We start from the raw sequence: 16,091 nt of genomic DNA on the forward strand, positions 1-16,091 counted from the left end.
GAACTCCTTATATGGGCATCCAAATCAGACCTGGAACTTCTTATATGGGCATCCAAATCAGACTTGGAACTCCTTATATGGGCATCCAAATAAGACCTAGAACTCCTTATATGGGCATCCAAATCAGACCTAGAACTCCTTATATGGGCATCTTCAATGGTTTGTTAGGCCTGTGTTAGGTCTGTACTGTAGGTGTTTCCAAAAAATGGCCAGTACATATTTAATATATAGTGTGTCAGACTGTTTGAGAGAATATGTGTGTTATGTGTGAGAATATGTGTAGTTTCAGTGTTGGTAGGAGTATGTAATTGTTGCATTTGCGTTTATTGTATCAGTGCGTGAACGCAGGGAACTGCAGAGGAATATAATAAAGCCATGCATTACTGCAGCAGAGAGACAGAGAGAGAGAGAGAGAGAGAGAGAGAGAGAGAGAGAGAGAGAGAGATACAGTGGGAGAAAGAGGAGACAGAGGAGAAACGGTGAGCAGGAAGACCCAGGGACGAGGCGGTTCATGTTAAAAAGGTTTATTTCAACAAGTGTCTGATTTTTTTTTAATCTGTTCGTCATCTGTTTTCCCAAAAAAGTACAAAATAAAAACAAGTACATCAAAGGATTAGAAATCACATCAATGAAAACGAAGACACACTGTGTAGATTTATCTTTATATCAATCCAAGCATTTTTGTCATATATTTATACACACTCACTGAATTAGTCGCACAAACATCAAAATCCTCTCAGTAGCTTTTACTTTTTCTTTTTCTTCTTCATCTCATCACAACATTAGACTTTAAACCCCATATATGTTCTATTCTTCTTCTTCTTATTTTCTTATTGTTTTCTTTTTACAATATACACCAACGCATGCCATAGATCAGTTAGGCAGGGGAAGGTGTTTGTGTGTGTGTGTGTGTGTGTGTGTGTATGTGTGTGTGAGAGTGTGTGTGTGTGTGTGTGTGTGTATGATGTTGTTATCAAGGGCAGGACAATGAAGGTAAAAGACCGGAAAAAAAGGGGACAGGGCTTTTGCTATGGACTGTGATTGGGTGCAAGGGGCAAAGTGGGCGTGTCCGGCAGAGTGCCTGCTGCTTTGTGATTGGCTGTGAGGTGTCGGTGCTTTGAGTGGAGGTGGAACCGTGTTGTTTGTAATTTTTTTAAATGATGTTTTCTGGTGTTTTTTAGTGATATATTTCTCTACATCATGTTGTTCTGCAGGGAGTTTACCTCCGAGGAGTTCTCCTCCCCAAGCATCTTATGGTTCTCGTGCTTGGGGGTGAGTGAGTTCTGGATGTTAAGCGACTCGTCCTCTTTGGGCGGGGGGGCCTTCACCGGGTCCTCCAGTTTATTCTGGGCGTTGGGATCGTCCTGAAAAGGAAAAAAGGGGGTAGGAACTCTGTTATAACCTTGTAATGGAGGACTGCATGGAGTGGGCATCACCAAGATTCGATTCAGTTCGAGTCTTTAGGAGTCGATTCAGTGCAGATTTGACTCAGTTGATTATTATGATTCATTCTGAAATGATTCAGTACATCATCAATTTGACAACTGATTCCATTTTATTTGATTTTTCAAGAAATGATCAGACGCTTAATGAAATCTCAAATTTAAAATGATTTTATTCAAATAGATTCAGTGTGATTTGAAACCTCAGAAAGTGATTGAATACTTTCTGCAATCTCAGGTCGTGTCAAAGCTTTTGTTTGAGACTCAGGGGGCCACCATATTTCTGACACTTAGAGAAAAATGTCAACACACTCACTAGCGCCGTAAAACGTAAACAGGGAGCCATTTCAGACACAGCCTCAAAGTCCAAAATGATTTGATTAACTTTGATTCAATTTTATTTGACTCTGAATGAAAATCTATTGATTTTGAATCTGTTCAAAGTGTTATCAGCATATCAGGAGATTTCACTGTGATTTAATTGTGGTAGATTTCAGAGTTTCAGAGTGATTCACTGTTATAACCTCCCTTTTATTTATAAATCACAATAAAAGACCTGTTAGCCCTCAGTAAGCTCCAGTCACAGTTTTACTGTTACACTCCAGCTCTGACGTAGCAAAAAACCGTGGCTAAACTCTAAACAAAAGGGTAAAAGAGGGAAGTAAATGCTAATTCAGTTCTTAAAAGGAATGTAGACCGTGTTTACCCTCCACTACAGCCTGGGTTTTTAATGAAAACTAATACTGCTTTTATATATTTACCCTGTTGGTCTTCCAATGTAGCTTAGCTGCTACGCTACACTTAAGAAACGCTAAAGAAACCCACACATTTACACAGTGTTTTTGGTTTGTTTTCAAAATATAGGAAATATATGCCACTTTACAGCAAATTTTACTTTGGTTCTTAAGGTGGAATCTTAAGGTGGACTTCTAAAGTTAACAGGGGTGGAGCAGGACTTTTTAAACAGATAGTAAACCTAAGCTAGCTTATCTGGAGCTGTATGTGCATCTATTTAGACCTCCTGAATTTATGTATTTTATTTAATTAACAAGTGCTAATATTCTGAGTCGGCTCCGGACCCACCGCGACCCGTTCATTATATTTCAGATAATGAATTAATGAATGAATAAGTGCTAATTTAATAAGCACAGGTGAGTAAAGACTACGTGTTGACTCACACCCTCTAAATTAAAACAATTACGTAAAAACGTTATACTGACGTTTCATAATCCCTCTAATAAATTCTATCCTCTTTTTTCTTACCTGCAGCTTTGATCATCCACCGGGAAACTCTAATATTTCATATCAATAAAGGCATAAAGAGCATGCTAATGTGAGGGTTCCCAGCCAAGTACCTGAGATCCAGGTAAGCAAGTGTGCTAGACATGAACGCTATAATTGTGTATAGCTCTCACATTCTTCACTCCACTGTGGAATGTGATTGTATTGCATGGGAGGAGCTTGGCTATATGATATGCTAGATTTTGTGTGTGATTGTTGGTTATGGGATGTATGAAAGGGTTATAACCATAGGCCAGCAAACTACTAGCCACTCCATCCCCTAAAATCCCCTAAAACAAAAAAATAAAATAAAAAACATGCACACATGCAAACCTCCCAATTTCATACAGTTCCCATCTCCAACATTCTGAAGCTGTTAGCGACATTAGCTCCTCCGCAATACGAGCAGTCAACTCTCTCTGTGGAATAACCATCTGAGGAACAAAACCTTGTATCTTCTCTGTTTTTAGCACAATCTTCTGTGTCATTTCAACTGACTTTAATGGAAAATATTTTTCATTAAAGCCACACTGGGTAAGATTTGGCGTTTTTACTCCTGGGCTGGCCCTTCACTTGCAGAATGTAATATATTTTTACAGCACTGTCCTGAAGTCAGGTGGAGGAAGAGGGAGGGATGGTGGTTTCCTACCTTCTTCCAGAAGGAACAGAGTGCAATTTCTGCAGTGCTGAGTCTAGAATAGCACAGAGAGAGCTTCTGTTCCCCCTCCTACAGCTCAGTGAGGCGTTAGCTTAGCTTACACTGAAAGTTAAAAACCACTATTTGGAGGTGTGAGGATTAGTTTCAACACTGACACTAGTTCTCTTTCTGTGCAGAGGGTTATAATATCTATCAGTTTAAACCTTAAATGTCATTCACAACACCTTCCTGCTAACACTGAATGGACACTACACTGCTCAGCTTGGACATTAAAACAACCTCCTTATTGAATCAGCAGTGCAGACTTGGATGGCTGAAGCATCACCAGGGATTGATGACAGGGCTGACGCTTGGACCTCCACATCACTCAGGAGCCCCCCCCCAGAAGAGACTTTAACCTGCACTGGGTAAAAAGGGACCCCTCCGTTGAGCGTATTAAACCTCAGATGGTCACTTTTTTAGTGGAACTTTAGGCCATTGGGTAAAGGCTAAGGCACAATTGTGTTTCCTTATCTGGAGATTATTTACCCGTTCCAGTTGTTTTATATAGTGACCTCAGGCAGGACGTGGGGGTACGCTGTCTCCATGGTAACAGGGTACGACGTGTCCTTTCTCCCGCCAGCGTGGAACTGGAAAACCGTTGTTTATATATGGGTACATACTCTCTGTCTATATATATATATATATTGATATATTTCTACTTAATGTCAATGGGAGCTTATTAAGGAAGGTCTGGGGTCACTTCATGTTGAGGGTAAATGATTGGGGTGATAATGAATGATGGGCAGGTCTTCACATCTTTGTTTTTTTTAGAAAAAATGGCCGACACTCAGATCTAAACGGCTTCTTATCTTCTGCTTAAAGACTGAACCTGTTTCTGACGCTGATGTAAACAGACGTTGGTTGTCTCAGGTTTAACAAGGAAAAACATCCAGAAAAATAGTGTTGTCATGTGTTGCTATGAGAATAGGAACCACATTGTGAACCGTAACTGTGCTCTGTGACCAGTGCTTTACTGTGGTCCATGCAGCTTCCCAAAGTCCAGGAATATTCACCCTCTGACTGTAGTTTATTTACTGGATTTTAAAGCATTTTTTGTGTAACGTATAACTGAAATTCACATTTCAAACATTCTCCTGGTATTTTGTGATTTTATGGTAATTAAAGTGTGGTGTTAAAAATCACAATTGTCATTTTATTTGACGAAAAAAAAAACCCTAAATGTTAAGCAGTGAGAAAACGGCGAGTGAAGAGTTTATTGGACGCTACGTTCATTATGAGTTCCACCAGGAAAAAGCACTGCAGAAAATATGTGTGAGTTTTGGTTTAGACGATTTAAAGATGGGGATTTTGACGTTAGTGATCGTGAATATGGCGTATTAATTAATTAATTAATTAATTCATTATCTGTAACCGCTTATCCAATTCAGGGTCGCAGTGGGTCCAGAGCCTACCTGGAATCATTAGGAGCAAGGCGGGAACACACCCTGGAGGGGGCGCCAGTCCTTCACAGGGCAACACTCACACCTACGGACACTTTTGAGTCGCCAATCCACCTACCAACGTGTGTTTTTGGACTGTGGGAGGAAACCGGAGCACCCAGAGGAAACCCACACAGACACAGGTAGAACACACCACACTCCTCACAGACAGTCACCTGGAGGAAACCCACACAGACACAGGGAGAACGTACCACACTCCTCACAGACAGTCACCCGGAGGAAACCCACGCAGACACAGGGAGAACACACCACACTCCTCACAGACAGTCACCCGGAGGAAACCCAAACAGACACAGGGAGAACGCACCACACTCCTCACAGACAGTCACCCGGAGGAAACCCAAACAGACACAGGGAGAACGCACCACACTCCTCACAGACAGTCACCCGGAGGAAACCCACGCAGACACAGGGAGAACACACCACACTCCTCACAGACAGTCACCCGGAGGAAACCCACGCAGACACAGGGAGAACGCACCACACTCCTCACAGACAGTCACCCGGAGGAAACCCACGCAGACACAGGGAGAACGCACCACACTCCTCACAGACAGTCACCCGGAGGAAACCCACGCAGACACAGGGAGAACGCACCACACTCCTCACAGACAGTCACCCGGAGGAAACCCACGCAGACACAGGGAGACCACACCACACTCCTCACAGACAGTCACCCGTAGCGGGAATCGAACCCACAACCTCCAGGTCCCTGGAGCCACCGTGCCGCCCCAAATAAATACCTCTCAGCAGTATCACGTGACTTCTGTAGACACACCCACAATTTGACTAGCCACTCCAGGCCAGAGAGCGACCTCTTACTTTATTTATGTTTTTTTTTAAATATTTTAATTATAAATTACAGTTATACGTTACACAAACCACTTTAAAACTTTAAATTTTTTTTTTTTTTAAAATAATACATTTGGTTTCATTCACCGATTTCTCAAAAATGGCCAGATCTGCCACACACACACACACACACACACACACACACACACACACCTATTTCCCCAGCAGACATTTTTAAGTAAAACACTCTATAAATAGTCTGGGCTCTGGCTTGGCTCTGTATTGATCAGTAGTTTTTGGCTGACAGCTTTTAAAGAGGATTCACAGCCACTTCCAGTCCAGAGAGTCTCGTTCAAATCACTGCAGCTTTTCATTGACATTGTTTTCCTTCAGCGCTGAGCGGTGTGTGCAGTGGGAACACATCGATTCCCGCGTCCCGTTCGCTCTGAAGGTCAGCGACTATGAGAATTGACCCACAAAAACGTTCTTTACTCCACACTGCTCACTCACTGCCAGGAACAATATTCAGAGGGAAATGACCAGAGCATCTTGGCTTAATCATCATCATTAGACAGTATCCTTCTTTCTACACACACTGTCCACTCTCTCAGCTCCACTATCCAACTTTGTAGTCCTACAGTTACAGACTGTAGTCCATCTGTGGCCCTACGTACTTTGTTTGCCCCCTTTCACCCTGTTTTTCAACGCTGGGTGGTGGGTCATTCTCAGCGCTGCAGTGACACTGACGTGGTGGTGGTGTGTTAGTGTGTGTTGTGCTGGTGTAGAGTGGATCAGACACAGCAGTGCTGCTAGAGTTTTTAAACCCTGTGTCCACTCTCTGTCCACTCTGTGAGACGCTCCTCTCTCGTTGGTCCACGATGTAGATGTAGAGTCAGAGACAGTAGCTCATCTGTCGCTGCACAGTGTGTGTCGCTCGTCCTCTAGTCCTTCATCAGTGACACAGGACGCTGTCGGCTGGATGTTTTTGGTCGGTGGACTGTTCTCAGTCCAGACACTGAGGGGTTTAAAAACTCCAGCAGCACTGCTGTGTCTGATCCACTCTACACCAGCACAACACACACTAACACACCACCACCACGTCAGTGTCACTGCAGAAGATGTAAACAAAGTTATTGAGCTACTGCTTAATGAATATCATCAGCTACAGATGCAATCATCCTAGAATCACACATTAAGCCCTGGGAACACTGCATGGATCACACTGTTCTTCATTGAGGTTCAACTATCAGGAGAATTACAATAGCAAAGCTATCAGCAAATTTAGCAAGTTACGAAAAGCAAGAAAGAAATATTAGCTGTTAGCTGGTTAGCGAGAAAAACAACACTGTCACTAATTACGCTCAAAATGGTGGTGAAAGTGTTCTGGATAGGTTTATGAAGCTTAGAGAAGATGACTGACAGGGTAACGGCACTTTGGGGCGGGGCCAGGGGCCATGGGCGGGGCTGGGGCTCTTACCTCACAGCCGGACTCCTCTTTGTTCTTACACTCCCAGGTGTATCTGCTCATGGTTTTCTGAAGGAGGGTAGAGTATATTTTATATCTCATCATAAACAAATACCTCACTCAGAGAGAGAAAGACAGGAGAGAGGACAGAGGGGAAAAGAAAGACATGAGAGACAAAGAGAGAGAGAGGAATCATATATACACTTCCGTTTAAAAGTTGGGACAGGTTTTATAAGCAGTAATGTTCCTGGACCTCAACACGCTTGGAGGAGACCATTAACAGGGAATTCTTCTGCATTACAGCAGGAAAGGAACAGGGACCAACGGAGGACAACGTGAAGTTTTAAAGCCTGTAAATTAGACAAAAATATATGTCTTTTTATGTATTTACTTTATAGTGCAATAGTTCATTTTCATTCTATATTCTAACTATTAAACTTAAAATGTCAAATATTAATTAATTCATTAATTGTCCTGTGTGTTAGGCTGAGAAGGCATGGTGGAAAATACAAATGTGTTTTGGTTATAAAAACCTTGTTACTCAAAAGTGAATTCATGGCGCTCACAAGCTAATTGTACACCTCAGGCCACCGTAGGTTCAAGGGCTATGTGCTGTGTTCTACGGCACATACTTTGCCACTAGAGGTCACATGCCTTGAATCTTGACTAATGCACCTTTAAAGGCTAAGCACCACTTAATGGACCTCCATGAATATTTGACATTATTTTAGTTCCTGACAGATATAAGTATGAATTAAAATGAAAATAGCTGCTTAATTTGCTTTAAATCTGACAATTTTATTAAATTGACGGAAAAACCCGAGCTCGCTACGGAAATTCTCGAACGCGACCGTGACGTCACTGGTGGACAACAGCTGAACAACGCCGCGGTAAAACACCGTTATGACTGACTGTTATGACAGTATCTAGCTAAATAACCAACATTATTCATGACAATAGCCTAGCAATAAGCTAAACTCAAATGTAGAGGTACCGTTATTCTTGTAAATGTGATCGAAGTCGAACTCGAATTCATCCGACACTATAAACCTCCGTAATGCAGCTACGTAGCCGAGTATAATCTGAGCACCGAGTTTAGCAAGTCAAGCTAACGTTAACTAACACCAACTAAAACAGGCGAAGTGAGTGTCCTTACCCTGTTTACCTCCATGTCACAGAGGCTCTTGAACACCTTTCGTTGGTGTCCTTACATGCCCATATTGTTGGAAAAGCGCCAGTGAAATGAGCTACAGATAACGGAGTGAGCGGATGGTCCTTTCCAAAGTGCCCGTTTAAAGTGGACAAATTTAGTCCATTTTCTGAATATTTTGGGATCTTTGGGCCATTTGTTCACAGATGTCCCACTGTACATTGAATGATTGCAGCCAAAAACAACACACCTTTTCGTCATTTTGCATTAAATTAAGTGCAGCTTCTAGAGTTGTTGTCCACCATCTACGTCACAGGCAAGACGCCTATTAGAGTTTCCCAACACCGTTGGGGGGGGGGGGGGGGACAACGGTCTTTTAAACTTTATTCCTTCAATTAGTAAGAAATAACATGTTTTCTGACTATCAATAAACACAAGTTAGGAACTCAAACTCCACTGTATTTATTTGTTTGACGCTTTCATATCGCTGGTGCTTAGCCTTTAAAGCAGTTACTGAAGTGCATTTTTCTGCAATTGTTTTGTTTTAGGATTACTGAAAATACTGAATCCAAACTTTTGAACAGTAGTGTATACAGTTTATATAGTGAAAGAAAGGAATAAGGACAGAGAGAGAGAGAGAGACAGAACTAGAGAGACAGAGATAGAGAGAGCGCTCGTGCTTTAGCTCATTTCTGACAGTGAGAGATTTGTAAACAGATCTGTGATGATGAGTAATTCTGTTTTCGCTCCATTCTAGGTTTGTTAAAGCTACAAATTCCTTAGAACTTCTTGGACAGTGGAGTTAATGTGCAAAAAGGCAGCTGACAGAAGGTCTGTAAAGGCCACTGATGGTTAGCTAGCTTGCTAATAGTGTTAGCACTACTATCTAAATGAGAGGAATAAGGAAGAAGAGAAATAATCCTGTAGTGAAACTAGTGTGACCACAGCGAGCAGAAATGTGTTTTGGGTTGTGTCTGAACACTTTTGAACTATCATAAGCTGGCTAGCTTGTTGCTAACAATACATGTTTTCACAGAGATATTTTATCATGCATTGTAGCTCCAGTATTTGTGGAAAATCTGTGTTCATTTAAAGTTCACATTTTTGAGTAATTCAAACATGTGTTAAGCCTCAGACTAGAATAAACTTTTTGTACCTTCAAGCTAATTATGCTAATTTAGCGTGGAAAAAGTGTTGTGAAACGTGGCCTATGTGCTATTTGTTTTTTTGTGGAAATATATTTTGAGTTTACTACATGTCTGCTTTAAATAGATAGGTTATGCATAAAAAGCTATATTGTTAGCAAAGCTGTCTAGCTAGGCTTTAGCGCTAGGTAAATATTTAGCTTCTCTTGTTTTTCCAACACTTGAGTTCACTTTTCATCCAATCAGTTGTGGAAATGACATATTTTCTGTTATTATGTTATAAATTGCATTATTTCACATTAGCGACACTAATGCTAGTGATAATGATGCTAGCAATTCTACCTCTGAAGACACACCCATGGTTATCCCACAAAAAGAGAACCAAGCCCATGTTAGCTCTACTTCTATCCATGCTGCAGAGCGTTAGCCAGGCGTTTAACCCCCCACTCTCTCGCGCCACCTGTTGGCAGCGATGAGACATTGTAACTCAGAGGTTTATCCTGTTTTTTTTTCATCTTCTTTCAGTTTTTGTTAATATTTAATTTTTTTTAATCCTGAGGCAGATTTTGATGAATCCCACCCCCTCCCTCCCTCATCCATCCATCCATCTGAACCAGGATAAACGAGTGAAACAAAACATAAAAATATATAGATATAGATATATAAAGATGCAGCAAAGCAGACAAGCAGCAGCGGCTCACATGACCACTAGAAGGCGCATGTGAGCATTCCAACATGCAGTGATGCAGAGGGAAGGGGAAGGGGGAGGGCAGCAAGGCGGTTGGGGGATGGGATTGAGGAAGGCCTGGGGTGACTCTTAAAATCATTCAGAAACAGACAGTTTGCACACACCACATTTCTGGAGGACGTTAATCAGAATATCCTGGATTAAAAAGTGATCCGAGTTCAGTTTAATGCTTAAGTGCGTATCCCGACATCCAATATGGATGCTACCATCACCATGGCAACGGTTATATGGCTGGTACCCGCTGTCATTCATGTACTGCCTCTGTTTACGTCAGTTCTGTTTCATAATTTTTTATTGATATCACCGTTCACAGTACGGTGTGGAAGTGGGTGTGGCTTGTAGCAGAAATTTGTGTTATGTTTTGAAAATGGGTGTGGCTTAAAGCAGAAATATATGTGATATGGAAGTGGGTGTGGCTTAAATCTGAAATGTGTGTGGGTATTTATGGGTGTGGATCTGAGTGTGTGTGTGTGTGTAATTCTACATTGAATCTCAGTGGGAAATCAATACAGTGGGCTTCTCTCCTTCACACACACACACACACATGAACAGTCAGCAGGGAGATGACAGGAAACCATTAAACAGCGGCCAGCACTGAGAACTGAATTAATTATAGACTTTCGCTAGCAGAGGCTGTCTGTCTGTGTGTTTGCACACGAATGTATATATTCATGTATTTTAATATATTTATATATGAACCACCATTAGTTTATTTAACTACATTCAAAGAGGCCGTTCAGTAGTTATTAATTTTCAGTGTTGGGTACTAAATTGGTATTGAAGTTGTTACATAGTGCAGTTTCTGCAGTGCTGAGACCGGAGTGGCAAAGACAAATGCTCTGTTCTCCCTGCTACAGCTCAGTGGAGCATCACAATGATTTTGAAGCTGTTCCTTTAAGGTAAAAATTGTATGTAGTGTTCCTTTAATCCCAATTCAGTGACACTGAGGTCTGGGCTCTGGGGCGGACAGTACATTATTCTGCGTCTCCCGTTTTCTATTGTGACTCCTTTTTTCCCTGTTCTCAATGTGTGTTTGTTCTTCTTTCCAGCTTCACATACTTTCAGACCAACAGAGCAATATGCAGCGAGAGTGAAGCTGGATGTCCTTCTCTCTCAGATAAGAGAGAACCTGCGCTGTTTATCTGTAGCTTTTATTTGTTCATTTGTACTTAACGGCCACTCTGACAGCAAACGAAATAAATAAAAAGGTGGTCTCTGTATGTAGTGATCTTTATGCATGCCTGCCCGGGTGTATCTATGTATATCTCCATCCCTTGCGTATCCATGGCAACAGAAAGGTGGGCTTTTTTCCCCCTCGTCCTCCGTGAACCATGTTGCTATGGAAACAGCCGTGGCTGCGGTAACCCAGAGCATTGATGTGTGAGAGCAGACCTGTCTGGACACACACATACTCACACACACACACACACAGCCCCAGACCCTCCCTCTGCTCCCCCTCCTTTAAAGGAGAGATCCTCTCGGGCTCATGCAGAGAGAGAGGGATGAGGAAGGATGGAGGGATGGAGGGAAAGAGAGAGAGAGAGAGAGACGAGAGCACGTTACCTGACAGATAATGTTATCATAGTAAGCCAAAGCACGAGCATGAGGGAGGACAGGGGGGGTGTCGCACAGTTTCCTTACGTTTGGGTGGGAGCCCTCCGCGATGGTGGAGAGAGAGAAATTATCATTGTGCTGCTCCGAGGACGGGCGATACTTACTGCTGCAGGGGAGAGAGAGAGAGAGAGAGAGAGAGAGAGAGAGAGAGAGAGAGAGAGAGAGATGGAGTGAGGGAACAGTAAGAGAGTGGGAGAAGGATGGAAGAGGAAGAAGAGAGGTGGAGAGAAAAGACAAGGAGAAAAAGGGGGAGGAACAAAGGGAAGGAGAGAGATTGCCACATACAGAGGAGAAGAGGGATGAAGAGAGAGAGATTAGTGCATTTCAGTGACAGGTTTGCAGAGGCATAACACACAACTTGTGATGCAGCAACCCTGGCCCATCGGTCATTAAAGGGCCCCTAACTGGTTTAAATGGCCGATAGCTGGTGTAAAGGGCCCATGGCTGGTTAAAGGACCCATAGGTGTTTTAAAGGGCCCATAGCTGGTTTAAAGGGCCCATGGCTGGTTAAAGGACCCATAGGTGTTTTAAAGGGCCCATAGCTGGTTTAAAGGGCCCATGGCTGGTTAAAGGACCCATAGGTGTTTTAAAGGGCCCATAGCTGGTTTAAAGGGCCCATGGCTGGTTAAAGGACCCATAGCTGGTTAAAGGACCCATAGGTGTTTTAAAGGGCCCATAGCTGGTTTAAAGGGCCCATGGCTGGTTAAAGGACCCATAGGTGTTTTAAAGGGCCCATAGCTGGTTTAAAGGGCCCATGGCTGGTTAAAGGGCCCATGGCTGGTTAAAGGGCCCATAGCTGGTTAAAGGACCCATAGCTGGTTTAAAGGGCCCATGGCTGGTTAAAGGGCCCATAGCTGGTTAAAGGACCCATAGGTGTTTTAAAGGGCCCATAGCTGGTTTAAAGGACCCATAGCTGGTTAAAGGACCCATAGGTGTTTTAAAGGGCCCATAGCTGGTTTAAAGGGCCCATGGCTGGTTAAAGGGCCCATGGCTGGTTAAAGGGCCCATAGCTGGTTAAAGGACCCATAGCTGGTTTAAAGGGCCCATGGCTGGTTAAAGGGCCCATAGCTGGTTTGAAAGGCCCATGGCTAGCTGTGGTATTGGAATGGAAATATGAAAAAGCAAAGACTTTTTGAAGACATTTATAAAAAAAACTATATAATTGTGTTAAAATCAAACAATCAACATTGAAACAAATGAATATATTTAGAGAAATTCCCCCCCCCTTTTTTCACCACCCCTCCCTTTCTCTCGCTTCCCTCTCTCCACTCTTCACTCCCTCTTTTTTTCTCTTCCTCTTCTCCTCGTCTCTCGGTTTAGGAGCGACTGCAATTACACCCCGGCAGATGGAGGAGTGGGCGGCGTATATTCATCAAACCACACTTTATTCTCACTCTCTCTCTGTCTTTCACCCATTCTATCAATCTTTTTCCCTTATTCCCTCCTGTCTCTTTTCTTCTATCCTTCCTTCCTTCCTCCTTTCCCTTCTTCTTTTCTTGCCCCCTCTGTTCCATCGGCCTTTTTTTCCATTTTCTAATTTCTTTTCTTGTCATCTCTTCCCTTTTCCCTTTTTGACTTTCCTCCCTTCTTTCTCCGCCCCCCTCTCTCTCACTCTCTCCCACGTTTGTGTACAGGGAGTGTGTGTGTGTGTGTTTAAATCTCTGCCGCCCCATACACACACACAGTTACTCTCCCAGCAGTAAGTAGGTCACCTCTCCTATGCATGCACACACACACACACACACACACACTGGCCTACTTTCAGCTGGAGCTGCTGTGACATCATCTGTTTCAGTGTTAGCGCGTTAGAGTCGTGTGCTGGGAGTTAGCACATCATTGACCTACAGCTCACGGCCGGCTCAGGCCTCTCTCCAGGTATTTACTCAGATATCTACAGTACAAATATTACTTTAAAACGAATCCATTCCACATTATTAATTACTCCTCTTACGCTGTAAAATATTACATTAATAATTACAGTAACAGTAGTGACATCACTCCAGAGTAAAGCCCAAATACACAAGTGTGTAACTCATTCTGAAATAAACGTCACAGGAAGCGTTCTGATTTGGAACATTGCTGTGAGGATCTCATGGCCTTCAGCCTTCACATATACATCAGTGAGGTCAGGGGCTGGTGTTGGGGATTAGTCCTGGATCTCAAACACCACTCCAACCCATCCCAGAGGTACTGGATGGAGCTCCATCTGTCCGGAGAACACGGTTGGGCCGTAGTCATGGTTACTCCAGCTGTAAACATTACACTGCTCTGATTAACACTGTGTTTGTGTGAAAAGGAACATATTCAGTCGTGGGGAAACACTGTTTTCTCTGGTTTGTTTATGTTCAGAAGCTGTGTACGTTTTCTGTAAATTTTTAATTCACTGTTTGAATTACTACAAAAACTCATTTGTATCTTGAGCTGTTTAGTTTTTAACGGTTTTGCTCTGTGTTTACTTTCATACAGTTAGCGCTCTCATGAATTTAGAGTCAGTTCCATCTACAGCAAAAATAAACCAATATTACCCACCTATGGAGCAGGAACAGAGCAAAGTGTGCATCTCAGTTTATGCTTTTCATCATTTAGAGGTCTGTTTACCTGCGGTAAATGCGACTGGGTCAGCCGTTCAGACTCAGTTTACCAGTGGGAAACATGGTATTTCGCAGTTTACAACATCACTCGAACGCAGCATTACTCTCCGCTCTGGCACACACTCGTCTCTCTTCACTTCTTTTACTCTTCAGTCTGCCACACATTTCTAATCTTCACTCATTTCCTCTTCATTTCCTCTGCTCTATCTCCTCATTGTCTATCAGTTCACAAAGGCCTGTGACCTCAAGGCTTATCAGAGCTGATGTGTTTTAACAACAAATCATAATTCTGACTATTTTATGCAGAGGATAGAAAATAAAAGACCCTCCCTCGGTCAAAACCTGCACCAATTTGTAAGCAAGGCTAGGACTTTTATTATGAAATATATAATATCTAAATAATATAACTCACTTATACTCACATACTCAGTCAATCACTCATACAGCTACTAACTCACTCAGACACTCATTCATTCATACTCACATACTCACTGTCACTCACTCAGACACTCACTCATTCATTCTCACATACTCAACCAGTCACTCAGTCACTCACTCAGACACTCACTCATTCATATTCACTCAGTCACTAACTTATACTCACATGCTCACTCACTCATACTCACTCAGTCACTGACTCACTCTGACACTCACTCATTCATTCTCACATACTCACTCATTCACTAACTCATACTCAATCAGTCACTCAGTCATACTCACTCACTAAGTCACTATCTCACTCATACTCATTCACTAACTCATACTCGGACACTCATTCATACTCACATACTCAATTATTCACTTACTCATACTCACTCAGTCACTGACTCACTCTGACACTCACTCATTCATTCTCACATGCTCAATCAGTCACTAACTCATACTCAGACACTCACTCATTCATACTCATACTCAATCAGTCACTCAGTCATACTCACTCACTCAGTCATAATCACATACTCACTCAATCACTCACTCATGCTCACTCACTACGTCACTAACTCATACTCAGTCACTCATTTATACTCACACACTCACTCAGTCACTCACATGCAAACACACATATATACTAACTCACTCATTCACAATCAGTCTGTAATTCTCCACTGAGTGGTGCAGCTCACATTAGGAGGTGCTCCACAGTGTTTTGATTCTAAAGACACTTTGCGTCCTCATTAGTAAAAGCCCTGTGAGAAGCCCACTGTCTGAGTGCCAGAGCCCTGTGGCACCCCCTGCTGGCGGGAGGCTGACCTGCGTTTGCGCAGCTTGTTGTTCTCGGTCTTGAGCACGTGCAGTTTCTTGGCGAAGCAGACGATGATCATGAAGAGCAGCAGGACGGTCAGGGCCGAGGCTCCGATGGCGATGCACATCACCTGGAACTCAGTGATCACGGACTCGCACCTGGCACCTTTGTGCCACACGTAATCCTGAATATTACACCTGAAAAACAAACAACAACAGAGTAAACGACCGGGTAAAGTCCTTATGACAAATTCTAAATGCCTTGTTAAATTCAAGGTTAAAATAAAGTAAACACTGGACTGGGTAAATAACAGGTTCTAGAGGGGAGAGGTTTCTGAAGTGAAGGGTATTAGTAGGGTATTTATTATCTTTTTGCTGGAATATTGCTGTGAGGGTTTGATGGCATTCGCCCACATAAATATCAGTGATGTCAGGTGCTGATGTTGAGACTGGATCACAGT

At 42.7% G+C, this 16,091-nt stretch overlaps 1 protein-coding gene across 6 annotated transcripts in view; it reads right to left on the reverse strand.

Moving 5' to 3' along the window:
* Nucleotides 1–527: 527 nt before the first annotated feature.
* The window catches only part of cspg5a (chondroitin sulfate proteoglycan 5a), a 36,197-nt gene continuing 20,633 nt past the window's right edge, over nt 528–16,091 (reverse strand). The window contains exons 3-6 of one of the 6 annotated variants that reach the window (XM_066644964.1): nt 15,640–15,828; nt 11,825–11,900; nt 7,153–7,209; nt 528–1,364 (exon numbers count right to left, since the gene is read on the reverse strand). In XM_066644964.1, coding sequence (XP_066501061.1) covers nt 1,194–1,364; nt 7,153–7,209; nt 11,825–11,900; nt 15,640–15,828 — 493 coding nt within the window. In that variant the 3' untranslated portion in view covers nt 528–1,193. Of the gene's footprint in view, nt 1,365–7,152; nt 7,210–11,746; nt 11,904–15,639; nt 15,829–16,091 lie in introns of all 6 variants that reach the window. The other 5 variants (XM_066644963.1, XM_066644966.1, XM_066644962.1 and 2 more) reach the window with 5 other exon arrangements.

This window comes from Hoplias malabaricus, chromosome 1, assembly GCF_029633855.1.
Source record: "Hoplias malabaricus isolate fHopMal1 chromosome 1, fHopMal1.hap1, whole genome shotgun sequence".
NCBI classification, from domain to species: domain Eukaryota; kingdom Metazoa; phylum Chordata; class Actinopteri; order Characiformes; family Erythrinidae; genus Hoplias; species Hoplias malabaricus.